Source organism: Vipera ursinii, assembly GCF_947247035.1.
Source record: "Vipera ursinii genome assembly, chromosome: 1".
NCBI lineage: Eukaryota > Metazoa > Chordata > Lepidosauria > Squamata > Viperidae > Vipera > Vipera ursinii.
Genome location: NC_139512.1, coordinates 67,279,696 through 67,307,334, shown reverse-complemented (window position 1 = coordinate 67,307,334; position 27,639 = coordinate 67,279,696). Strand labels below are relative to the sequence as shown.

The following is a 27,639-nucleotide window of genomic DNA, read 5'->3' as shown; positions in this document are numbered from 1 at the left end:
ACAATAAATTTGTTTATTGAAATTTAAACATTGAATACAAATGAATGCAGAATTAAAAACACCCCCCCAAAGTTGCTCACAGTGCAAATCCCCAACAACCATTAAAACAATTTTCAAATAATTAAAAAAGGACATTTTAAAAGGTTCATTTTCCCTTAAAGTCAAGATACAAAACACCATTTATAAATAAGGTCTAGGGATGTTTTCTCCTTTTAAACATGTGTAAAATAAAAAGGGAGTGTTGAAAGAATACAGATAAAAGCTATCTGTACCCTAGGCTTAAAGATATCTTGTGTAGACATGGCTTACTGTATTCCTAATTTATAGCAGGTTAGCCCAATATATAAGCAGCCCAGCTTCAGCTTATTATTTACACATAATACAGAATATTCTTTTTTTTTTAATTTAGAGAAAGAACAATTTAATCAGCAATACCTGAAGGGCCTTACAGTAGTTGCTTTGCATTCTGAATCTGTAATATTTTAAATATTGGATTCTGTAGATCCAGTGGCTGAGTGCACATACATGACAATGTTATTTATGTTTTAAAACACTGCCCTCTGTTCTTTCTTTGGGATGAATAAGGTCTGAATCAAAATGAGAAATGAATATGCCCCAATATCAAAAAGACATTTACACAAAAAAGAAAACAAGTAAGTACAGGTACGTAACAGGATATTCATGTGTAGAAACACCAGATACATATATCTATAACTGGTGTGCACATATTTCTTGCCTTTGAAAGTTTTCCTGTCTTTGTATAGAAACAGGGATAGGTCTGATTTGCATGCACAATATTTTTTTAAATAAAGGCTATCTTTGAAAAGAGAAATAGTGTAAGAAACTTTAAATCACATTAAGAAACATTTCAGAAAACACAGAGACAATATGCAAATATGACAGAAATTGATCTTTTACAGTCTCTCTTATTTTTATATATATATATATATATATAAATTGCATGCATACATTAAAAACAGTAGAAATAGAACAGATTGAAATACTGCATTTATATTTTTCCTCCCCTTGGATAACATGTTGAAGTTTCTTTAAAGGGCTAATCAACATCTATAACAACACCAGAAAAACTTCATGCACTTGAGAACAAAAAGTATGCTAGCTGACATTTTACTGTCACAAAATCTTATAATCCAACTTTTTAAAAAGCAATGCTCCAAAGTTTATATTTGAATTACTATAAGGTGCCACCAATGAGTAAAAAGTGTATTTTACATCAAGTATTTTCCATGGAGAACATGTAGGCTTTTCTCCTGGTTCTTCTTGACCAAAAAGAGAAAATAAGGGAGGTCAGAATCTCATGGAACTCAAATGGCTTTGAGAAATTTTATTGGCTGAGAATATTCATTCCCAATGCCCAAATCATAAATGTTAGAGGGAAAATAAAGGGCACTTGAAAAGACAAACATATCTCAAATTCTTAATTACAAACTCATTTACATTGTTGTTTAACTGCTAACTCTACTTACAATGTCTCTTTTCCACTCCAGAACTTTTTCATTTCTATTTTGCTCCTTGAATCAACTGATTCTCAATCCTATAACTTTTCTAGAAGCCTTCGGTATGCCTTTAAATATTAGAAATTACAGGCCTATCCATTTCTCCTCAAATATCTACTTACTCAAGACTCACAAAACTACAGTTCTAGTACACATCCAAGTCCCCATCTGTATTACAGTATATTTTCCTGCCTGGGTGTATGAAAATAAATAGTTCCTGATCTCAGAATAACACAATGAAACTTAATCACTGGAAACTGCTTTGAAATTAACAGGGGTTTAGATGTTGCCTCTTATCCAAGGCAGTCCCTGATTAATCATTACTCATTAATGCTTGAGGTATAAATTATCAGCAAGTTGATTTTATTTCCAAAGACATTTGAATGTTTGACCCTGTCAAGATTGAATAGACACTCTGAATTCCTCATTGTTCATGCCACAGGATATCTGGAAGCATGACTTCTTTACCTGAGTGCATGTGTCCCAGCATAGGAAAGATTCCTGAGCATTGAACACTTTTTACAGTCTAGATATGAACAAGGAAGAAGACATTTTGGCTGTTAAGACATTTCCTGACATGGATATGTAGAAAATAGCCACCTTAGTTTTCACTTAAATTAAGAGTATATTCCAGCAGTCTATCCTGAGTTCTTTTGTATCTCTGAATTCAAGCATTTATAGCTGGAAAGATAAAAGCTCAGTTTTAAGAAGCGCATCAACTATCATTCAAATCTATTCAGAGAATTATCTAAACAAATCCAGAAATGACATAATTAAACAGCACTAGCTGCCCCAAGTCCCCAGCCTTGGAGTTCAGTGGACAGCCAAAACGGGAACAGCTCTGCAGATCTCTTTAACACTGCAGTGGTGCTGAATGAAAATCAACAAGATTCAGACAAAAAGCTATACCACAGATGGACAGTGAAGACAGATGTTCACATAACAGTTTACAAAATGCAAGTGGAAAAGCCACTCAGCCTATTCCACCAAGGTGCCCTCTAGATTTGACTATGAGCACAAATCTTCAGAATTTTAATTTGGGCCTGCTGGCAGAGGAATTCTCCACAAAGTTGCTTTAACCTCAACAAATCTAGGAGGCAGAAGAGGAAGGCTAAGGTATAAAGTAAAGCTATTTATTAAAATGATCAGATCAGCAGTAAGAGACACCTCCATTGTCTAACCTGAAAGAATAGTATGAATGTTTTATAACTTTATTGTTTTAAAATGGTTTCTTTTTTATCAGGGAATACTTCAGACATGTTAGGATTAATAATTCAATACAAAGAGTACCGTAGCTGAAAGTATGTATACCTGCACTTACTTTCTTCTTTATTTGAACAAGGGCAATGTGCTAATTGATATGAAATTGGAGAAGCCTGGCATAATGTAGAACACAGTAATATTTCATGCAGCTTTAGTTATGTTCCAATGTAAGGGAGAAAAGGAAATAGAATAATAATGTCATAGCAATCAATATTTCCTGAACACTCACACTTTATGATTGTTTTCAAATTTCAGCCATAGACAGAGAAAGGGGATCTCTCTTTTGGGAAGTTAGGAATATCTGAAGCTTTCCCAGAAGATGTATTGATTAGAAGCTTTCATCAGTCTGTTCTGTGACTGTTTTCTATCACTATCCATTCCCCATCATATCAATCTTTCTACATTTCTATATCCACGAAAACAGAACAGTCATAACGTCTTGAGTCCAGTAGCTAACGCCATTGACATAACCCAGCAGTAAGAATTTTAAAAATTGGAGAGTTATTCAACTGCATCAATTTGACTCTGATAGATCTAGCTTTACATAAAACTTGAGAAAAGTACAACTAGTCAGATTTAAAAAGCCTTTCCTTTAACCAACAAGCTTTGTAACAAATCCCTAGAAGCTGAGCCAAAGGACAGATGTTTTGTGGAAACAAATGTCAATGAAAAGTAGAGCACAGAATTTTCTTTAAACAGAAAATGGAAGCAGAGTGATCATAATGCTAAATACAAAATTAAAATAAAACATATTGGCATAATAAAAAAGGAATAAGGAAGCAAAATTTAGTAATGCAGGCTACAACAGAAAGCAGTTCTATAACCTATTTGCTGTTCCATCAATATGTTTACTGTAGCAAATCTCTCTCACTATAAATGTGGAAAACATGTCAAAATAACCATAACTGCAAAACCCAGGTAAAAAGTTGCAGAGTTATAATTGCAAAAATAAATTAATAAATAAAAGTTTTAATAGTCTATGCCTAGTTTGAGATAACACTGCAAAGGGACAAACCTTATTTCATCTTGATCTCATTCTATTAAGTCAGCAGTTTCAGGCTGGGCCACCCTTGGACTGATTCCCTTTAATTGCTAGAATGTTTTTTAAGCCAAATATTTCTTATAACACTCTTAATGGAGGAGATAGGCACAAGGGGATTAGTACTGTGACCAGCACATTTTAAAAAGATGTGGACAGAACTGTTTCTGTTAAAGGAAATTTGCCCGTTGGATTAAAAAAAACAACACCCCAAAGTATTATTTCAAGTTGTCAATATGATAAAGTTCCATCAGTTTTTGTGTATGGTTCTCAGCATTCCATTAAAAGTGTGTGTGTCGTTGAAAACTATAATTAAAGTTTTTTATCCATACGTCGTTCAACAGCTTGTAGCAGTAACTCTGAATATTGTTCCAACAAGGCAAGAGTTTGGTCATCTCCAAAATGCCGAGGACTAGATAAAGTTCCACCACTGCTCTCCCCTAATGGCATCCCAACTATATTTTGTGGCTGCTTCAGTTGATTTTTCTTCCTTTGAAGTCCTTTGCCATCTTTCAGGGAATCCAAATCTCTTTTCATTACAGAGAAAGTTTCAGTGAAGAGACCAGCAATCTCATCTTTGTCAGGTGAAGATTCCATGTCAGTAGATACCTGAAAAAGAAATGCAAATCGGCTTGTTTTACAGCTAAGTTTTTTTATTTTAGAAAAGCAAAGGAATAAATAAATAACTATCAGCAGTAAATCCTACGTTGCAAGATTATCACTTGCAATCATAGAAGAGTGTTTAAAATTCAAGTCACCCTTCTTCAATCTGGGCATTCTTCAGATATATGGAGGGGGGAAGGGTCAGGCAAAAGAGAGATTGCCTACCTAAATTTCTTGCTTTTTTTTCCTCCTCCTCCCGCCCCTCACAGAGGAGAGAGATTGGAGAAAAAGAGATTTCAAAAGAATACTGTGAGTTTTATGTCTATGGCTCTGAGCTCCAGGCTGCCACATGATTGCATTGCTTTTGATGTAGAGCACACTCTCTTGAAATCCCTCTTTAATCTCTTTGGTCTGCAGTGGAGGGGGGAAGGGAAGGATCAGAGAGCAGGAAGAGAAGGGCAAGAAGAGATTGGCTACTTGTGTTTTTTTTCTCCCCACCCTCTTGCAAAATAGAAAGATTGGAGAGAAAGAGATTGCAAGAGAATATGTAAACTGCTTGTACAGCATGCCCATGATCCCCCAGCACCAGGCCGCTAGTGCAATCACATTGTCTTCAATGTATAGAAGAACAAACAGCTTATTTTCTTGCAATCTGTTTTTCTCCAATCTCTCTGCTCTACAAGGGGAAAGGGAAACACAGGGCAGGTGAAGGCCAATGTGTACTGACTGTAATTATATTCACCTGACCGAGAATACTACAATGGTGATAAATGGCTATATAACTGGGCCATAAAATTATTTCTTCAGCACCATCAATTTCCAGTGCTCACTGAATGAATGATTGGTAAGTAAGAGCTACCTGTAATTGTTTAAAAACAACAATATTTTGTCTTCTTCCACTTCTGATGAATTTTAAAAATTAAGCCAAACAAATGCAATTCCTGATGCTTCTGAATGGTTTTTGGTCACTTGCAAGTAAAGAAAAAGTAAGGAGCTGCTAAAATCTTATGAATACATAATTATAATACATATTTTGGGCTTCGGTATAGCTGGTCAGCAGCTTGAAATTCTTTCAGCTTACCTTCTAGTTTGCTACTGTAGTTAATCTGGTTTCTAATCACACACTTGCAATGTATGGCAGTGATTGCAATGTATGGCAGTGAAAGCTGGACCATAAGAAAGGCTGAGCGCCAAAGAATTGAAGCCTTTGAACTCTGGTGCTGGAGAAGACTCCTGCGAGTTCCCTGGACTGCAAGGCGATCAAACCGGTCAGTCCTAGAGGAGATCAACCCTGACTGCTCTTTAGAAGGCCAGATCCTGAAGCTAAAACTCAAATACTTTGGCCACCTAATGAGAAGGAAGGACTCACTGGAGAAGAGCCTAATGCTGGGAAAGATGGAGGGCAATAGAAGAAGGGGACGACAGAGAATGAGGTGGCTGGATGGAGTCACTGAAGCAGTAGGCGTGAGCTTAGATGGACTCCAGAAGATGGTAGAGGACAGGAAGGCCTGGAGGAACATTGTCCATAGGGTCGCGATGGGTCGGACACGACTTCGCAACTAACAACAACAACAAATCACACACAAGAACAAGAACAGATGTCTGCTCTTTAATGGAATATTTTTTTTTGCTCCTATCCTTAGCTATATATTTTTGAATTAATAACGTGGCTTTATACATAAGCAGTTAGATCTAACAGAAACAAAGAGGTGGCTTACCAGGTGATATATCTGGATGGCCTTACGCATGCTGTCCTGGAGCTCAGACACTACATGCTTGCATTGCTCAACACTGATTGAAGAACCTGATAGTGTGGAGGAACAAAAGAAGATAAATACTGAACAGAAGTTTAATTTCAGTCTGCCCTATGATTCACTACTGAAAAATACTACTGAAGCCATGCAAAATCATACCAGTTTTGGAGAAGTCATTGATTCTTGAATATTGATAATGTGAAGCATATGATTACCATTACAATTCCTAGAAATGTATTTTAATTCAACCAGTTAATTAATTTGATTTGTCAAAGAAAGCATGCTGAGACACCAGTTAGGCCTATCCATAACGAAAGTTGCTTTGCCTTTGTTTCCTTCCCATCAATAAGTACATCCAAAATAGTAAAATAGTTTTTCTAAAAAAAAAGGAATAGTTTTTTAAAAATGCAAGAGTAATATAGATTGTTTAGGTTTGGCTTAGCCGATTCAACCTGAACTTGCCAGATTTGTTTATTAGTTAAGAAGCACTGGTTAAACAGCTATGATTTAGTGCAATCGGTGATCCTAGTCAAAAAGTCTGGTCCCAATTAAATAAAGAAAGAAATACATCATAGCTATATGAAATCTGAGTACTAGAAATTAATAATTGATACAGTAATTCATATAATCCCCCAAAGCATCTTGTTTTACAGACTTATTAAGAGGGATACAATATAAGGGACTGATGGTTATAGAAAACCTATTTTAGCATACATCACTATCTTGCAAGTATTAAAAGGCAAGTTTAACTTTGGTTACTTGCCTAGCTGCCATCCTACTAATTAAGCACAGTCAAACATGTAAAAGACACACAATGAATGACATAAAAATGGATAAAATAAACATATGCGTAAGCCTTTATGTCCTGACAAAGATAACATTTAAGACCCACCAAAAATTCTTCTGTAATTAAAAAAAGATATATTTTAAGCCAAAGAACTGCTCAACTCAAGCACTTGATAACCACACAAATGTACACACTTTGGCAAAAATATAACCATATCCTTCTTTGGGATTTTTTTCCAGTTTTCCAATCTATTCTACAAACCTAGGATTGCCACCTTCAAAGAAAAAAAAAGTCAACACCAGCTAACATTTGAAGTCTTTAAATTCTTCACATTCTTGTTAATTTGCAGTATGAATAATCTCTATAATCTTGTTAACTATTTTTCCTGAATGAATTATTAACTATTCTCTTTTCATTATAAAAGCAATCCTCCCATTTTATATATTTACATTGCTGTTGAAATCAATCAATGCCAATGCAGATATATGGACATGTTGCTTATGGTATCTAAGCATCCCAAAATTCTTAGCTGAATGATGTACAAGTCTTCAGAACTAATGGCAATGAACTTTCAGCCATGAATAGCAGATAGCCATTGTGATGATCATACTTCGTTTTCCATGTCTTTTTCTTCCATAAAGAGAAATAGGTACACAATTGGTAGATGGAAAAAGACTGAAAGCAGATGTTAGATAACTTTTCCCAAGGCCCAAAGCTGCATGCAAGCCATTAGTAAAATATAAAATAACACTCACTCCTGCCCTCAAGAATCCTTTGTTCTTAACCAGCTGAAGAAGCACTAATTAAGAAAATTCTAGTGTGTGCAGAAATTGATAGATTGACTTTAAAGATTAGAGAGAAAGAAGACTCAAGAGTACTTTAGAACGTGGGATAATTTCTATCAATGGCTAGAAAAAACGAGTTAGAGATTAAGGAATGTGATATGTAATTTTCAATATATATTAGCAAGGAGGCTATTGAGTGATTAATTAACATATTGTTTATGATAATTAACTGTTATCTATTATGAACCCAGACATTATGCTGTTTGCTAAATATTGAGAATGTCATTTGGAGAAACCCCAACCCCAACCCTAATCCTAACCCAAATCCCAACCCTAACCCCGACCCCACCTTATTTCTAACCCTATAAAAACTAATAAAATCTATACCAAAAAAAGAATCCTTTGTTATAATGTGATTGAGCAATACAATTTATGCGGGACATAATTTCAAGGAAAGGAGTTTTTATAGCAAAACGTGAAGCCTATTACAGCATGAAAAAGAGTGCTTCATATTTGCTCCTGATATTTCATGGAAAAGCATTTTATTAAGTTGATGTAATTGCGTTGTTGTATTAGTTGATATTTTTAATGAAGCTTTATTGGTTGCTATAAACGTGCTTTGGAAATGGATGGTTAAAAATAAATATTCTTTTATAATACACCTGTTATTTCCTATCAATATAACCACTTTATTCAAATTGATGAATAAATTATTTCTGGGCAAATCCATTGTAGAGAGGACTTAAAACATGTCTTTGTGAAATCATCTTTGCTGCAAGGAAGACATGGACAGAGCTGCCCTTCACCAGCTGGCCGTGATATTCTTCTGGAAAGTTTGAATTGGGTATGTGTTGAATATATTAACAAGGCTCAGATATGGATGTTATGCATCTGGGAGATTTCTGCTTAATGCTACGCAATGTTATTACCACTACAGAGTTCTGCAGCACTGTATCTTGCTGCTTAACCACTATATTAAATTGCTGAATGGTTCAGAGGTTTAGAATAAAGTGCCACCAGCATTCGGGTGCCACACAAAAGTTTCTCTTTTTCTTTTTCATCAAGTTCAGGTTTGGTAGTAGAAGTATCTGACTATAGAACTGAATTAAATCAGGTAAGAGCCAATAAACCAAAAATCAGGACCTGTTCATGAATTGATTTGTCTTGGTAAAGGTTATTCAATCTGCTTTAGAAAATCTAGATGATCACATTCGTTGCTTGGGAATACTTCTAGATCTAATTTTGTCTTTAGAATCAGTAAAAGTAACAGCTAGCGGAAGGGAGGAGGGTTAATTTGGTCTGGACCTCAAATTTTGGCACTTGTTAGCTAATTTTTTTATATTTAAAGTATTGAAATTATATAGAATTTATTTGTGACCAGCTCTAATTTTATGCAGCAGAGGAGATAGCCTTACATCAGTTAATACAAGCTAGGGTGCTCTCTCATCTTAGTTACTGCAAATCACTGTTCAGGGGATTGTTGCTGAAGACAGCCAAAACATTCCACTTAAAGATGAACACTCAATGCAGCTGGTTTTAAAATATGCAGCATTTCATCCTTTTTATTGCCTTCTAGTTAAATTTCCTATCTTAATTCAATGTGTTCATATTAGCATATAAGGCATTTCACAGCCGACAGGTTTTGAAGGAATGATTCTTTCAATTTCATACTCGAATCAAATGATATCCACAGTTGGTTTCTCAGGATGGGACTCAAGTGCTCTAAAACAGGGGTCCTCAAACTTGGCCACTTTCAAGACTTCTGGACTTCAACCCCCAGCACGGCTGGCTGGGGAATTCTGGGAGTTGAAGTCCACAAGTCTTAAAGTGTCCAGGTTTGAGGATCCCTGCTCTAAAACTATCTTGTCAATAAGACACAAGAGTTTATTTTGTTATGTTTTCAATGCTAAAGAGATGAAGGTTTTCAAAACATTTTCAACCCCCTGAAAAATATTCCATTTCAAATATTTGTTTTCAAATAAATTTAAACCCTTTTTAAAAATCACTTATAATAAAATACATTCAATGTTTGTGGCCTCTTGTAAATGAACTAAGTTCACATTATCTGCAATGCAAACTTACTCAACTAACCAAAGTGATTTGTGATACAGAGATACATTATTGCTTTGAAATCCAACAAAAAAACATTACAGAAGACATTTAATTTTCTGCAAGTGGACTTCTGCTAGTATAGGGGAATCTCCTTTCCCCACTATGTGCCCAAGTCTGCAGTGGAAAATTGTTCAGCAGGGTGGAAGATTATCAATGGACAGATCTTCATCTCCTGCAAACATTTCTGTAACACCCCCCACCTTCCCCCATATTTCATTCTACTAAAACTTAAAAAATCTTGGAATATTTGAAATGTATCCTTTAAATTCTAGATGTTACTTTTATCCTTCTTGCTACTTCACAACAATTTCCTTTTGCCAAGTGTGTCATGTTTTTTACGCTGCTTAAGTGTTAACATACAGTATCAGAAAAGCTTGAGAATTTAATAGTTAAATTCTGGCAACATTGGCATAAAATCCTAATTTCCATAATACAGAGGTAAAGGTAAAGGTTCCCCTGCACATACGTGCTAGTCGTTTCCAACTCTAGGGGCTGGTGCTCATCTCCGTTTCAAAGCCAAAGAGCCAGCGCTTGTCCGAGGATGTCTCCGTGGTCATGTGGCTATGACTAGACGCCAAAGGCGCATGGAATGCTGTTACCTTCCCACTGTAGTGGTCCCTATTTTTCTACTTGCATTTTTACGTGCTTTTGAACTGCTAGGTTGGCATAAGCTGGGACGAGTAACAGGCGCTCACTCTGTTACATGGCACTCGGGATTTGACCCGCCAAACTGCCGACCATCTGATCGACAAGCTCAGCGTCCCAACCCACTGAGCCACCGCGTCTCTTTATAATACAGAACATTACTTAAAAGATTTATTGTTTACTCCTATTCTTAACTTCTCTTTTGAAGAAGAAACACATGAGAGCTGTAACATACCCATGCACCAAAATAAAATGTAAGAACAAGTGGAAACAGAAATCAGACTAGAATGTCTCACCACTGAAAAGATGGCTTATAATGACAATGCAGATTGGACATGACAATCAGACGCTAGATGGAAAGAAACATGATGGAAAGGGAAGCAGTTAACAAAGACAAAAGACAGAAGAGAGTAAAAGAGATAGGAGATAGATATCTATTCACACCTGAATCCTTTCCAAAGCCTTTTGCATTCGTAGGAGACCTTGGCCCACTTTGTTCAAAAGCGCAACCCTCATCATTTGCTGGCACATAACTAGTAGTGGCAACTTTATCTCTGCATTCCAGTGGCAGTTTTTCTGGAGAATTCGAATGCAGTTCATCTGAAGGCTCTTTTAGTTTGAAATTAGTTACTCTTGGCTCAAGTTGGGCTTTAGGCCTCAGCTGTGTTTGGTTCTCTTTCAGAGTGTCTGCACAGGAACTCAAAGGACTATTTTTACCAAGGCCAAGAGGTCCAGATGCTTGACTTTCCAATTTCAAGGCCCATCCTTCAGGAAAAGACTGTTTCTTTTTCCCAACAGTACCAGGTGACTGAGGAGATTCTGATCCCAGCACAGTTTTTGACTTTGTCTTTGGTGAGAAAGAAGCTAATACTGGTCTATCAGGGAGAGGCTTGGGGATGTCAAGGGTCAAATGGGCCCGACTAGATGCCAACTTGCTGTGAAAGGAATTGGGTGATGAAGAGCTTGCAGTTTGCTGAAGAGAAGGTTTCACTGGGCTGTTGTCTTTCACAAATGGCTTATTCTTCTCAATGTCCTCTAACAGATTTAATCTTGTTTTCTCTGATACTTGCGGGCTGATTTTCACTTCATTCTGGTTTTCTGACCCACCACTAAAGCACAGATTTTCTCCCATAGACACACTACGGGACATCTTGGCCATGAAGCTAGTGGTAGGAGTCATGTAGGACTTTGGTTTTGCAGCTTTAATGTCTTTGGCTTGCAAACAGCTGGAACTTTCCATCTTCAACAGTGTTGCAGAAAATGTCTGACAATGATTGGATTTTGGCTCCTTCTCACCTACCATTAGTGCCTGCGGCCGCTGCCTGACAGACAGTATCACGCCAGGAATATTATCTGTAGAAATGGAATAAATAAATGCACACAACTGGTCTGGAGCAATTAGTGCGATCAGAATTAAAATAGCTCCAGATTCTAAATGTAAGTATTTCACTTCAATTTCTGGAAGAAATGGTAAGCAAAATAACAATGTTATAACACTTTGTTCTACATAGTTTTTCTCTAAACATCATTACCTTAATTTCTGTTAGAAAAATTTAGACAAGAAATAGTGTTACATGTCTTATTTGGGCTTTTTGCCTGTGTAATATGCGATCAACCTGAAAGTTGCAATGGCATCTCTCCTTTAAGGCAAAAAGTAGCCACAGAATAATAATCCCAGGTTGTTATTGCTAACACAGAATTTGTGATAATTATCGGCTGTGAGTAGTGCAAAATACTAAGTAAAATAAATGCAGTCCTAAAGAACACATGTAATACAGGGGGGAAAATGTGAGATGCCAGTCCCCAGACACCAAACTAATTTATTACCAAGAAGTTCAACTCCTGTCTACAACCGAGAATCCAAAACCCTTTGAAACTCAGCTTACCAGGGCAGAAGAGAAGGAGAAGCAGTTACTGTTCTCGTTGTTTCTTCTTCTCCTTTTTATTTCATAAAATTGCTGCCCTCCCACTGATGTCAAAAGAAGCAGGGGATAGGAATTATGTTGAGAGTTTCTATAGGTCTCTCTGAATCCTGTTGCATGTCAAGGACATAGGAGGATTGCCAAAGTCTCATTCATTATACCAACAGAATGCTGCCTGATCCATTCACTTTTCCCCACAATTGATAGGGAGGGAAGGGCAGCTTATGTTTTCACAGGGTTGAGTGAGACCAAATTTTCTTTTCTGAGGGCAGATCTCTTTCACACTTGTTTAAAAGAAAAGATCTAGGTAATCTTTCCTTTCCTTTCAGGGCTCAGTGGACTTGTAGCTTATTTTTTTAAAACAATGACTGCCTTCTGAAAGAGCCAGTCAAGTTGCCTCTTATCATCAGATGGAGGAATTAGCATTTCCTTCTGATCACTGTGTGTCCAACTCAACCCACCTCTGAGATTGATCAGTAATTACATTTTGTAGTGAGAACTTGTCATTTCTGAATGAGAACATTTAGGATTTTCAGCCTCACGGACAGATTTCCCCTTGTGAAGTCATCATTCTAACCCTTTCATAGAAGGCATTTCCTTACCATTATGAACAAGATCATGAACTGATTGGGATTTCCACAATACCACTGCTCCATCGCTACCTGGGAAAGAGCCAACAGATCGTCCATGTCCTCTGTTGATCTCTACAGCAGACTTTCTTTTTTTCTGCATATAAAGTGACCTAATTTTATTAATATCATTTTGAAGGAACCCATTCTCCATGGGAATGTGCTGGTGGTCAAGCCCATTTTTCAGCAGTTCATTGGTAACTTGCTTTGGCAAAGCAGACCCTTCAGTAGATTTCTCATCCAGTACCAGCTTTGACGCAGAAGTTGAGTGTTCCCTATGGAATTGAAGACAGGACAAGATATTTGATTGACAATTTTGTGCCATCATAATGCCGCATTTCTACCGTCTACTTCTATATAACATCATTATGTTGCATTATTGCTAACTACTATAAAATACAATAGTTCTATAAAGGTGTTTCCTAAGGACATTAAATAATATTTAAGGCTAATTCTTTCCATAAAAAACTCTTCTTATAGAACAGTTGCCTGGCTATACCTGACAGAATGATTTAAGGAAAAGGAGGAACTTGCACTGTGCAAGGCATAGTAACTCTCTGTTATTATTGGAGTAATCTTTTAATATGAGATAGCTGAGATCTTAATATGAGATAGTTGGCATGGCTATGTCTGACTAGATGATTTAGTGACAAGGAGGCAATTGAAGCAAGTAAATCTGTTATCAGAGTAAGCTCCACTTGACTTACTATGAGTTATAGGCAGTTGTTCTGGTCTCTTCTATGCTGACAAAAAGCAAACCAAAGACTTCCCAATAGAAATAACACTTTTATCCAATATACAAAAACTCCATATTCCATAATGCATAACATTTCTATAATAAGAAATGAAATATTCATACAGCATTGAAGAATAAGCATTTTTGCCCCTTGCCTAATGAAATCAGACTGGAGCTGATTAGTAAACTTTTTTTTTACCGTTCCAAGTTGAATGACGTGCTGAAGTAAAATAAAATGTCTAAAACAGCAGACTAAATAAAATGTTAAGGTTCGATCATCATCATAGCACAATGGACTTATCTATTCAGCTTAAGAAATAAATGCAGCTAGAAAGCATCTTGATCAAACATGGCACATTTTGGCTTTTGTGTTTTTCCTGAAAATATGCATCAGGAAGACTGGAAGCTTCATCTAATCTCATTTTGTTCCTCAGAACTAGAAGGTACACCACCTTAGCTCGCCCTGTCTGAGCAAACGCAAAACTGTTCTGCATTCATAATAAGTGGAACTCTACCTGAGTCCTAGAAACCGAGAAGAAATACTGTTTTCCATTCTCTCCAAGGTCCTGCAGGATCCATCTGTCATTTAAAAAGGAGGAAAGGTACTCAAATTAGAGATGAAAAGCTGCGGGGGATTTGGATGTGAAATTTCAACAAGACAAACCTGACTTAGCTTTTTTTTCCATTTTGCGTACAATGTACAAGAACAAAGATACCTGGAATAGCAGACTTTGCTTTGCTTCACCAACTATCCTGTGAGTTCAATGGAACTTAATGCCATTGTTCTCAGGATTGCAAATTAATAGATAACTATTAGTTTCACCTTGACTAATTTATGGCCATAAACTCCTATAACTCTTTCTTCTAACATTAAGCAATTTGGCTGTTTCTGTCTGAGAAGCTTAGATGCTCTTACTTAAACCAGAGCATTAATCTGCTTTCATTTCACTGATCATGGTCTAAAGAGTCTATGTTGCGAGAGTAGCGGACTTCCTTTTTTAATTGGTTAGCCACCATGAGCATAGACTGCTGGATTAGATGAGCCAAGGGTCCGATCCAGCAAGGCATCACTTATCTTCTTATAGGCTGTAGAATGAGGGATATGAATCTACAAGTTAATATATCAAAGGTTAAGGTACTTGTGCCTGAAAGAGAAAATGGAGTGAACTGTTATAGTTTCCATTGGACATGCTAATGTACCCTTATCACTGTTACTGGCTAGAGTCTCAAAATGCTGCTTGAGGAATTTCTCTTGATCTGGAGTCGTGGGAGCATCTCCATTCAATAGTCCAGTGTTTACATCTTCTTCATCTTCTTCACCCACTTGCTCATCCAAGTCTGAAGTGCCATCCACACTGAGAGGCTCGGTACTCTCAGAATCTGAAATGGGAAATGATATACATCCTATGCAATTTATACAAAACATTATATCAATAGACCCTGAAATAATATATTGCACTAAGTCATTATACCATTAACAGAAACATTCTTGGTCCATTCCACTGTAACAATTCTGGACACATGGGAATGGTATTATTCTTGTTATTCTATTTTTCAAACATGTATCATGGTATAATCAACTGAATGTTGATTCCAATGATTCAAAACTTAGCCAAGGATTTAAGAGTCAGGGAATACAGTGTAATATGTACACAGTTCCAAGTATTTCACAAAATTAGCCTGTCAAATCCAATAAATTTAAAAATTTCTAAATATTTTGGAAGTCTATCAAGTTATGACTATAATTGGCATGATAACTGATATTTTTCACCATCATCGTTTTAACCGTAATTTTAAAATCACAATATTCTGTTATTTTTTCCAGTTGATTTTCATCGATCAAACTGTCTCTGGGTATTGCCTCATTAGTGAACCATATTTTTTTGCTACAACAGTAATACCTGGTGTATTATGTTTTATGTGTCTATCAGTCTGAATTTTGAAAACCCACAAAATGTTGGTCTCACTTTACAAAACTTTTCAGGCACAGGATCCCAGTGGCATTTATAAACAGCCAATTTTTCTACATAAATTTCAATGCATATTTTTTCCCAACCCTATTATAATATTATTTATGCTCTGAAGTTTTTTTTTCTACAGCATTAATAAGCAGTCTACAACTTTAAGGCTTGCTTTTACAACATCATCATTATCATCGTTTCCCCTTTCTCTTCAAAGTCCCTGCAATGCTCTACACAGGAAGGCTTCAGTCTGGAATATTATCAACTTCGATTTGCAACATTTGCAGGTCACACCCATTGGTTTGTTTGTTCTTTTGGAAAACCAAGGAAGGGGAAAGCTATTCTTACTTGAAGAAGTCCTATACAGAGAAAGAAACTGTACCCTCAAAGAATTAATTCACCTAACTTTAAACTTTAATCCCCATAACGCTGCAATAGTTTAAGTAAATTTATCGTTCCCTACCCCATATGTCTTGTTCTCTGAGTGATCCATGCCAGATCATTTTTTTCCTATTCTCACAAAATGCATCCACTCTAATTTAAGCCCTTCTTCCTGTTAAGGTCTTTGTCAGGTTATTCTGCTAGGTCACGGGTCTGCAACCCGCGGCTCCGGAGCCGCATGCGGCTCTTTCAGCCATCTCTTGCGGCTCCCAGTCCTCTGCCATGGGCAGTCCAAAAAAAAAAAAAAAGTGGGACTAAAAAATTTCTACCAATCAATTCAAATATGCAGGGTAGGTGCATATTGTTCTGTACCAGCCTGCTACCGGCCTTGCAGAAAGGCAACCCCTGTACAAACGGCAGAGGCTGGAGAGCGTCTGAGGCTGGAAAACGTCTGCCAAGATTTATTACACAAACAAGCAACAAAACATGAAACAAGATACCGGAACTTTGATCCTCAAACGGAGCGGTTGCTTTCAGCAACCAGCCCTTCCCCAAACACTCCCTTTATTAGAGTTCAGGGCGTGGCCTCCCTGTGCCTCCTTCCGAGGAGTCCCACAGCCTTTCTCTGCTTGTTCCTGCTTGACTGCCTCCTGCGTCGGGCGTCCTTGAACAGGGCCAGCTGTGGGTCATCATCATCCGCACTGTCGGGCTCGCGCAGCTGAGAAGAGGGGCCTGGCTGGGGGCTCTGCAAAGCCTCCAAGCCATCATCAGCAAGTTCGTCTTCAACACCCTCCTCCTCCCCCTCGTCTGAGTCATCCGAGTCATCCGACCCGGCTGCCGGACCCACAGGCTGACCCTGAATCACAACACTATCCCGCACCGCAGGGCCCTTCCCCCGGGGCTGCCGATCCGGATGCGGTCGGGATGGGAATTGTTCGTGAAAAGCAGTCACCAACGCAGGGGCATGAATGGCGGTCGCGTCTTCCCAGGTGAAGTCCCCCGGCCCGAACCCTTTCCACTCGATCAGGTACTGAAAACGACCTTTCAGCCAACGGGAATCCCTGATGCTGGCGACCTCGTACTCGGGGGTGCTGCCTCCATCACGAGGTCCTGATGGGGGAGGTTCCGCTTGGCAGAGTGGACAAGCCGGTTGCTCGGGGACCAACAGAGACCGATGGAAGACGGGGTGCACGCGCAGGGAACGTGGCAGAGTTAAGCGATAGGCGACCGGATTGATGACAGCCTCGACTGGGAACGGTCCTAAATATCGGTGGTCTAACTTCCTCGCCGGCCGTGTGGATGGTAAGTTCCTGGTGGACAGCCAGACCCGATCCCCCACCGATAGTGGAGGCGTATCCCGTCTTGACCGATCAGCAAACCTTTTGTAATCGGCCTTGGCCTTCTCCAACTGCCGTCGCACCAATCGATGGATCGCCTGTAACTCTGCCATGAAGTCGTTCGCTGCCGGCTCTGGTGAGTCCACGGGAGAAAGGGGGAAAAACCGGGGGTGATAACCCACATTGGCCAAGAACGGTGTCATCTGTGTGGAGGTGTGCTGCGAGTTGTTAAAGGCAAACTCAGCTATGGCCAGATAGTCCACCCAATTGTTCTGCTGCAGGTTGACGTAGCAGCGCAGATACTGTTCCAGGATACCGATGACCTTCTCGGTTCCCCCGTCAGTCTGAGGATGATGCGCGGACGAGAGGCAAACCTTGATGTCCAACGCATGCATCAACTCCTGCCAGAAGCGGGCTGTAAACTGGGCCCCCCTATTGGAGACGACTCTATCGGGGAGGCCGTGCAGCCGAAACACCTGTTGGATAAACATACGACTAGTGGCACGAGCTGACGGTAAGCCGCGACAGGGGATGAAGTGCGCCATCTTGGTCAGCATGTCCACCACCACAAACCCTGTCGTGAAACCAGAGGATGGGGGTAAATCCGTCAGAAAGTCCATGGACACAGCCCCCCAGGGTCTATTGGGTGTTGGCAAAGGCTGCAGTAATCCAGGCGGGGCCCCTGTCGCTGACTTGGCCTGCCTGCATGGGATGCAGGAGGTGACATAAGACTGGACGTCGTGTCGGACTCGGGGCCACCAGAAGGTACGGGAGACCAGGTTCAGAGTCTTGAACAGGCCAAAATGCCCCGCTGCCGGGTTATCATGACACTGGCTGAGGACGAGTCCCCTGAGTGGCCCTCCCGGAACATAGAGCCGGTCACGATAATACAAGAGTCCATCCGTGACCGTCCAAGGCGAATCTGGCCCCACCTCCTCCTTCCGCTGAGCCACCCACGCCTCCTGCTGCTGTGCCTCCCGGATCCGAGCCCGTATATCAACCGGCTCCCGCACCGCAGCAAAAGACTCGACAGGGATCACTGTCCTGGGCAGAAGCTTGTCTTCCACTCGGGTATATTCGGGCTTCCTGGACAGAGCATCCGCTCTCTGATTGTGCCCGCTTGGTATGTACCGAACCCGAAAGTCAAACCTCGCAAAGAAAAGAGACCACCGGATCTGGCGTTGGTTCAAATTCCGAGTGGTCTGCAGGCTTTCCAGATTCTTATGGTCCGTCCGGACCTCGATTTGATGCCGCGCTCCCTCCAGATGATGCCTCCAAGCCTCGAACGCCGCCTTGATGGCCAGCAGCTCCTTCTCCCAGATGGTATAGTTGCGCTCCGAAGGGTTCAATTTTCGAGAGTGATACGCGCAAGGGAAAAGGGTACCGCTGGGCGTCATTGCCTGGAGTAACACTGCCCCAATGGCAATGTTGGAGGCGTCCGCCTCCACGACAAACGGCCGTTGCGGGTCAGGATGCTTCAAGATGGGCTCCTTCATAAAGGCTTCCTTCAAAGCCTGGAACGCCTGTTGTTCTGGTGCGTTCCACTGGAACCGAGTCTTCTGCAGGAGCCGGGTGAGGGGGGCTGTCAAGGCAGCAAAGCCAGGGATGAATGTTCGGTAGTAGTTGGCAAATCCAAGAAGTCGCTGAACATCCTTCACGCGACGCGGGGGTTGCCAACTCTGCAACGACTCCACCTTACTCGGCTCCATGGCGATGCCCTCAGGAGAAATGCGGTGACCCAGGAAATCGATGGTCACCTGGTAGAACTGGCACTTCTCCAACTTGGCAAACAGCCGATGTTCTCGAAGTCGCTGCAGGACCTGACGAAGATGCTGATGATGCACTTCACGCGACGGGGAGTAGATCAGGATGTCGTCCAGGTAGATCACGACAAACTGGTCCAACAAATCCCGGAAGATGTCGTTCATAAAATGCTGAAACACAGCGGGGGCGTTGGTCAGGCCAAACGGCATCACCGTGTACTCGAAATGTCCATAGCGAGTACCAAACGCCGTCTTCCAGTCATCACCCGGCCGAACTCTGATGAGGTTGTAAGCTCCACGCAGGTCCAGTTTCATGAAGATCTTAGCCTCCCGGAGTCGGTCCAAGAGCTCGGGGATGAGGGGCAGCGGGTAACGGTTGCGCACCGTGATGGCGTTGAGTTTCCGGTAGTCGCAGCAAAGCCGTAATTCGCCCGACTTCTTTTTGACGAAGAGCACGGGTGCAGACACTGGCGAGGACGAGGGCCGGATGAAACCGCGAGCCAAATTCTTCTCCAGGAAGTCCCGCAATGCAGCCAACTCGGGCTCCGACATGGAGTACAAACGCCCCACTGGGAGAGGCGCATCAGGGACTAAGTCAATGGAGCAGTCATAGGGCCTGTGCGGGGGTAATTGATCCGCCTCTGACTCGCTGAACACATCAGCAAAGTCGGACAGTTCGGGAGGCAAGGAAACCCCTGGGGAACCCTCCACCTGGCCGGCACAGATATGGCGGGAGTGGTCCACGCACTGCAAGCTTGGGAAGGTGACCAAGTTCTGTGACCAATAGATCTGTGGGTCATGCGCCCGGAGCCACGCCAGTCCCAAGACCACGGGGAAGTGCAGATCCGAAGTGATGTAGAACTGGATGGCCTCCACATGGGAACTGATGGCCATACATACTGGTTGCGTGGCGGCCGTAATAGGCCCGGACAGGAGCACTCGACCATCGATAGTCTCCACTAACATGGGCGGATCCACCGGACACTGGGGAACAGCCCATTTGGCCACAAAGGCTGAGTCCATAAAGTTTGTGGTAGCCCCAGAGTCAATTAAGGCATGGACTGGAATCCCCTCTGGCTTGCCAGGAAGGATCAGACGTGCCTCCAAAATCAAATGCCGTGGAGGTTCACAGGCACCATCGGAACGGCGTCGCTCAGTGTTGTTGTTGTGGGACGCCCGATCTATCACACCGTCTAGATCGGGCTCGGGGCGTTTCCCGACAGCAAAGTAGGGGACTTTCTCGGGGCAGGCTTGGTCACTGATGCCCGCTGACGCTTCTTTGGGCAAGAAGCAGCCAAATGTCCAGGGTCCCCACAGTAAAAACACAACCCCCCCGATCGTCGTGTTCATTTCCGTCACCGATAGACGAGACCTGGCGGCACCCAGCTCCATTGGCTCCTCCCTTTGGACTGGGGGCTCACGCACAACAGGGGCGGCAGGGGTCTGTGGGGTGGCACGGCGACTCTTTCGCTGCTGCAACCGGGCATCGATCCGCAGGCAAAGATGGATCAGCCCATTCAGGTCTGAGGGAATGTCCACACGGGCCAGCTCATCCAACATCTCCTCCGACAATCCATCCTGGAAGGCATCCACGAGCGCAGCCTCATTCCAGGCGGAATCCTGGCTAAGCAGCCGGAAGTCGCTGATATAGGCCTGTAGGGGGCGTTGACCCTGCCTCAGAGCTTTCAGGCGTCGGGTGGCAGTCTGCGTCTTAATTGGGTCCTCGTACATTAGACGCATATGGTCACAAAACCCCACAAAGTTGTCCAACAATGGGCTAGGTTGAGCCAGCAGAGGCGTGCCCCAACGAGCTGCATCCCCCGAAAGAAGGCTTAACACAAACCCCACCTTATCCCGGTCAGTGGGGAAATCAGCCGCTCTCACGCTGATAAAGAGCTGGCATTGTCCCAGCAAAGCAGGAAACAGTTCAGGAATACCTGTAAATTTGTCCGGCATTGCTACCTGGCATTTTCTCCTGGGTGGGGGTGCAGCATGAACCTGTGCTTGCAGTTGAGCCACCTGAGCTGCCAGCAAAGTGAGTTGCTGAGTGAGCTGAGCATTCTCGGCACGAAGCTGCTCCATAATAGTTGTAAGGGGTGGGAGGCTGAAAGCAAACTGTTCTGTACCAGCCTGCTACCGGCCTTGCAGAAAGGCAACCCCTGTACAAACGGCAGAGGCTGGAGAGCGTCTGAGGCTGGAAAACGTCTGCCAAGATTTATTACACAAACAAGCAACAAAACATGAAACAAGATACCGGAACTTTGATCCTCAAACGGAGCGGTTGCTTTCAGCAACCAGCCCTTCCCCAAACACTCCCTTTATTAGAGTTCAGGGCGTGGCCTCCCTGTGCCTCCTTCCGAGGAGTCCCACAGCCTTTCTCTGCTTGTTCCTGCTTGACTGCCTCCTGCGTCGGGCGTCCTTGAACAGGGCCAGCTGTGGGTCATCATCATCCGCACTGTCGGGCTCGCACAGCTGAGAAGAGGGGCCTGGCTGGGGGCTCTGCGAAGCCTCCAAGCCATCATCAGCACGTTCGTCTTCAACACCCTCCTCCTCCCCCTCGTCTGAGTCATCCGAGTCATCCGACCCGGCTGCCGGACCCACAGGCTGACCCTGAATCACAACACATATCTCGCCTTGGCTCCACTCTTCAATGAAACCCTGTTCTGCGCATGTGCGCATGTACGCGCATGCGCACACATTTTTGCGGCTCCCAGTTTTTCCTTTTGTGAGGGAACCGGTTCTGGGTGGCTCTTTCACTGTTTCAAGTTGCTGACCCCTGTGCTAGGTCCTTTTTTCTATGTTTTCTACTGCATGCATAGAGACTCTTTTGACCAAACAAACAGAGGACAAACAACAATTTTATTCTTAGAAACTCCATTGGGTCCCAAGTAGGTAGAAGCTCTAGCTCCCAATTTTATTATTAGAAATTTTACATTTGCGTTGCCATTATTTGCATCAATTGCATCGTTAGCTAATTTGGTTGTCTAGATGGCCATCATTTTAATGATCGCTCGTTCAACCCCTGTTTGAACTTATAATGGCATTGAACAAATGGTACTAACAAACAGTCTTCATACTTGTGATGGTTGCAGCATCCCTGCGGTCACAAATCTGGGGGTTTAGTGTTTGGCTTGCAATTATGACATCATCGTTTCCCACGGTCACATGGTCACCATTTGTAACCTTCAGTGTGAGCTTCTGTCAAACAAGGTCTATGGGAAGCCAGCAGAAAGTTGCAAATGGCAATCACGTGACATTGCATTTAACAATGGCGTAGGATTTGCTTAACGGGGCAACTGCAAATGCCAGAACTACCTTTGCTAAGTGGTGCGGTCACATGATGCTGCACTTTATGACCAGGTCACTTAGCAACAGACATTCCAGTCCTAATTTTTGGAAAAAAAACCTGTCAGAAAGATGTCATGAAATCTGACATGATCTTGGTTCATCATTTAAAACAAAAGAAAGATAGGACAATGACTCCAATCACTATAGATAAAAAGGATGAAATATATATAAAACATCAATGGATATAATTTTTAAAACTTATTCAGAATGATACAGCAAACCAAAGAATGCACTGAATGAAGATATTAAATGCCTTTTTAAATAAAGTCAACCTACCACAGTTGATACACAAAAACAACTTTTACTTGACCTCTCTGAGACAATTTTAAAAATGGCAAGTGGTAAAACACCAGGATTGGATAGATTCCCCACTGAGTGGTGTACAAAAATATTTCTAGTTTTCTTGGTGCCTAAATTTTGTCAATTACATGAGGAGATATTTGATGAGGGAATCGTATCAGCAGCATTTAATCAGGCTTACATTAAGTTTTATCAAAAGTAAATAAAAAGCAGGTTTAGTGTGCTAATCCATCCAATCTCATTAATTAATGCTGATACAGTGATATTAATAGCAGCGCTAGCAAATAGATTATAGAAAATGACCAAGCAGGATTCGTAACAACTAGACAAGCAACAGATACTAGGTTAATTATAGATTTGAATAAATGTAATAAAGGAATATGCAATTTTATCATTAGATCCTGAAAAAACCTTTGAAAAAATGTATGAACAATATATGAATTCCTTTGGAATTCATAAATGGGATCAAGAAGATACTATATGAATCACCCACATCTGAAGCACATTTTCTGCTACTTTTCCACTATTCAGAGGAACTAGACAAGGATGTCCATTTTTTTAATATATGCATGGAACCCTGGCTTATGCTATTAGACAAAATAGATTTACTGAATAGTGCATAACTCAATTGAACACAAATTGGTTTCATTTGCAGACATTATTTTATTTCTAAAACGCATGCACACAGTTCAGATGCCTTTAGTAAAAGAGCAGAATATTTTATTAACTGCTCCAAAATTTATGCCAATTGGTGAAAATTTGGTTACTCATCTATTTAAGGAATATCAATTTTGTGTCTAAAAAAATATTTAGGTATATATTTAGGTAAATATTTAGGTATATAACAAACAAAACAATTCAGTTAGTAGCATATAATATACGTATACAGAGAAAGGTTTCTTTATATATCAATAGATGAGAGTCATTAAACTTCAGTCTTTGGGAAAAGGTCTTAAAAAGAATGTTATGCCCAGATTAATTTATATTCTGAGAAGAATTACATTCTATATCAGTGGTGTGAACCTATGGCACATGTGCCAGAGGCGGCACTTGGAGCCCTCTCTGTGGGCACATGCACCATTGCCCCACCCCCGCCTCCCCCCGCAGCCCCCTCCTCACCAGCAGCCCCCTGGAGGAGAGTCGCCCCCAGGCTCATCCCGCGTGGAGCAGCACAGCCAAAAACATGGCAGCCGGGCAGCAGGGACAAGACTCCGCCCTCGCACCCCATCATGCGCAGATGATGCTGCAGGGTGTGAGCAGAGGGCATAGTCACCATGGAGCTGCAGGATCACCTGGGTGATCTGCTGTGATGGGCCGTGAAGGTGGTGGGTGGCCCTGCGGGCGGGCAGGGTGGGGGTGGAGCAGGGGGTGGGCAGGGGGCGGGTGGGGCAGGGGCTGGGGCAGTTTTGGGGCACTCGGTCTCTAAAAGGTTTGCCATTACTGGTCTATATATATCTGGGAAATGTTTTCAAAAAATATGTTCATTTAACAAAAAATTAACCAAGAACTTATACCAATCATGGTGAACCTTTTAAAAACCAAGTGCCCAAACTGCGACCCAAAACCCACTTATGTATCGCCAGGTGCCAGGTGGGCATGACCCATTGGGTGAGTGTGGCCAATTGGGTGGGCGTGGCCCACTGGGTGGATGTGCCTGCGGTGGTAACGGCAGACCGGATGTGACTAAAAAGTTCAATCAATTAATTCCAACTTTGCGAGATCTTTTTTTTTTACCTTGAGAACTTAAAATTGATTGGTTGAACTTTTTTTTTTTTGCACACAGCGGCGGAAGCCTAAAGTGAAAAGGTTTTATAAAAGCCGGCTGACGGCCTAGGATTGGGGCAATGGTGCACATGCCCACAAAGAGCACTCTGCGTGCCACCTGTGGCACACATCCCATAGGTTCGCCACCATGGACTTAGGGTTAGGGTTAGGTCACCATGAACTCATAGAGCAAAATGGACATCACCAACAAACTCGAAGTGCTTGGGTATGGTTAGGAGGACACTAACTTTTCTAGGCTGCCATATCTAGGTTTCCTGGTAAAATACATGGGAAAATCCCATTGGAGGAAAATTCCACTTAGGGTTAGGTCACCATGAATTCAGAGAGGAAAATGGACATCGGCAACAAACCCGGAGTGCTTGGGTATGGTTAGGAGGGCACTTACTTTTCTAGGCTGCCCTATCCATGTTTCCTAGTAAAATACTTGGGAAAATCCCATTGGAGGAAATTTCCACTTAGGGTTAGGGTTAGGTCACCATGAACTCATAGAGCAAAATGGACATCACCAACAAACTCGGAGTGCTTGGGTATGGTTAGGAGGGCACTTACTTTTCTAGGCTGCCCTATCTAGTTTTCCTGGTAAAATACATGGGAAAATCCCATTGGAGGAAAATTCCACTTAGGGTTAGGGTTAGGTCTCCATGAACTCAGAGAGGAAAGTGGACATAGGCTTTTTTTGGCAGACGATGGTGGAGGCCTAACGTGAAAATGTTTTATAAAACCGAGCTGAAGGCCTAGGATTGGGGCGACGGTGCACGTGCCGAAAGAGAGGGCTCTGCGTGCCACCTGTGGCACGCATGCCATAGGTTTGCCACCACGGATCTATACTATTAATTTATGAAGAATCAATATTTTCTTAAAATATGCCCATGCTTAAAAAAATTATGGTGTTCATGTTATTTAAGTGATTGCATACTTTTTCTTGAGCAATTTGCCAAGCACTGTAGTAATTTCGTAGGATAGAAAGATTAAAGGTATTGCCTATGCAATATATAGTCTAGTAATTTCCCCAAATATTTATCACAGTACATCAGATGCTGATTTGTAGTGCAAGCGGCTTCAATTAAGCTTTTATCTGAGAACAATTTGAATGAAATTCAGAATTAAAAAGGTAATCTTTTAATCTGAAGTGGGTTTTAGGGCCACAGCTGAATTGACCTGTAGAGAAATTGGGAGGACTATGAGTCCAAATGACTTCAAAAGACTCACCTTCATTTGGACTTGATAGTCGACTGCTACTATAGTCCACAGAACAAGCACTGTCCGGGCTGTGCTTATCTGGGCCCTCAATGCTATTGTAGCCTCTACCCAGTTTTCCATGAGGAAGTGCTTTTACTTGGAAATCGCTGTAAGGGAAAGAAGAATACAATGGTGCAGTTTAAGATGCTATTGTCACCCACAGAGCCCTTCAGTGCATAGGGCCAGGTTATCAGAAGAACTGCCTATCTCCCACGGTTTCTGCCCATCTGGTAAAATCAGGCCGAGTTATTTATTTATTTATTTATTTTTGGGACTTATATGCCGCCCTATCTCCCAAAGGACTCAGGGCAGCTTACAACAATAAAAAAACAACAATACAAAAATTAAAAACGAATTAAATAACAGCCCCAAAATAAATTAACTACAGTTAAAAATTAAAAACATATTTAAAAACCCATCATCAATCCAGGTCAGCCTGATGGAAGAGAAAAGTTTTGAGGTCGCGGCGAAAGGACCGGAGGTCCGGGGCCATCCGAAGCTCAAGGGGAAGCTGGTTCCAAAGGGCTGGTGCTCCCACAAAGAATGCCCTCCCCCTGGGGGTCACCAGCCGACATTGTCTGGCCCACGGCATCCTGAGGAGGCCCTCTCTGTGTGAGCGCACAGTGAGTTGGTGCACTTCAGGTCTCTTTAAACAATGCCAACTGATGGCACCTAGAAAGCATGCCTTTCCTGTTGCAGTGCCTGACCCCTGGAATGATACTTCCCCAGAATATCTATATCGTTCTCAGTGACATTCCAGAGGCCTTTGTTCTCTGTCCTTTGTGGAGCCCTCTTGATGTGTTGTTATGTGGGATATTGTCCAAAGACTCTAGTTCCTTGTTATTGTCTTTCTGTTTTAAACCCAAGCCAATCAGAGTCATTCTGGTCGTGAGTGGCCTTCAAATCCAATAAATAAATAAAGAAGTCAAGGTACAGAAACAAATTTCTTTCTGACCTGCTGATATCAGCAGGAGGAAGATCATCTTGTTCTGGGTAGATGACACATTCTTCACTCTCTGAAGGTTCCATTTCCTGAGGGAAAATCCCTCCTTCACAGGACACAAGTCTAATCACTTGAGGCCGAAGGCAAGGCTGATTTTCTTCATGAGCTGTGGAGCCTCCCTCCTGGAAAAGGAACGAAGTAGTGAAACATGATACCCGAATGAGTAAAGCTACTTGCAAGATTTTAAACCTAGGATTAAAGAAACCACCTGACAAGGCATGAACTAATCTGTCAACATTATTTACATGAAGCATTTTACTAATGCTTTTATATCACTATAGTCCTTTGTACTAGAGTTTTCATAAGCCCAAATGATAGGTGTCATTGCAGAACAGTCCTTCCCTAACCGTTCCCCCATGCCCCCAAATGTGGGCAAAACTAAGGAAGCTCCTGTTTGGAGGGAGGGTGTTCAATTTGAGAAGGGGATTTCTTACCTTCTTGGCGTAAGTTGAAATATTGGGGTGCTCTTTGCGGTCATCTCCATTGCTGGCCTGGGAAAGAGAATCCTGACTAGCAGAATGAGAGACTGAGAAAGACTCCAGTTCACGTAGATCAAGCATAGATTTAACTGTCATCTCTAAGCTGCTGGTTGGCTGGCTCCAACGGCTCCGCTGCCGAGGCATTTTGCTCATGGTGTTTTCTGAAGCCTGGATCATCGCCATTTCTTTTGCCTAAAAGTGGTAAAATGTTTAAAAAATGTTTTAATGGTAAATCTGTTCAGGGGTTTAAA

General features: G+C 41.7%; 1 protein-coding gene across 2 annotated transcripts in view; it reads right to left on the bottom strand.

Moving 5' to 3' along the window:
• Positions 1-4: 4 nt before the first annotated feature.
• The window catches only part of MAPKBP1 (mitogen-activated protein kinase binding protein 1), a 151,921-nt gene continuing 124,286 nt past the window's right edge, over positions 5-27,639 (bottom strand). Inside the window, exons 23-31 of one of the 2 annotated variants that reach the window (XM_083365781.1) lie at positions 27,344-27,580; positions 26,862-27,031; positions 25,877-26,013; positions 14,993-15,172; positions 14,308-14,371; positions 13,030-13,331; positions 10,950-11,858; positions 6,141-6,226; positions 5-4,428 (exon numbers count right to left, since the gene is read on the bottom strand). In XM_083365781.1, the coding sequence (XP_083221907.1) occupies positions 4,132-4,428; positions 6,141-6,226; positions 10,950-11,858; positions 13,030-13,331; positions 14,308-14,371; positions 14,993-15,172; positions 25,877-26,013; positions 26,862-27,031; positions 27,344-27,580 (2,382 nt within the window). In that variant the 3' untranslated portion in view covers positions 5-4,131. The remainder of the gene's footprint in view (positions 4,429-6,140; positions 6,227-10,949; positions 11,859-13,029; positions 13,332-14,307; positions 14,372-14,992; positions 15,173-25,876; positions 26,014-26,861; positions 27,032-27,343; positions 27,581-27,639) is intronic. The other variant, XM_083365782.1, reaches the window with a different exon arrangement.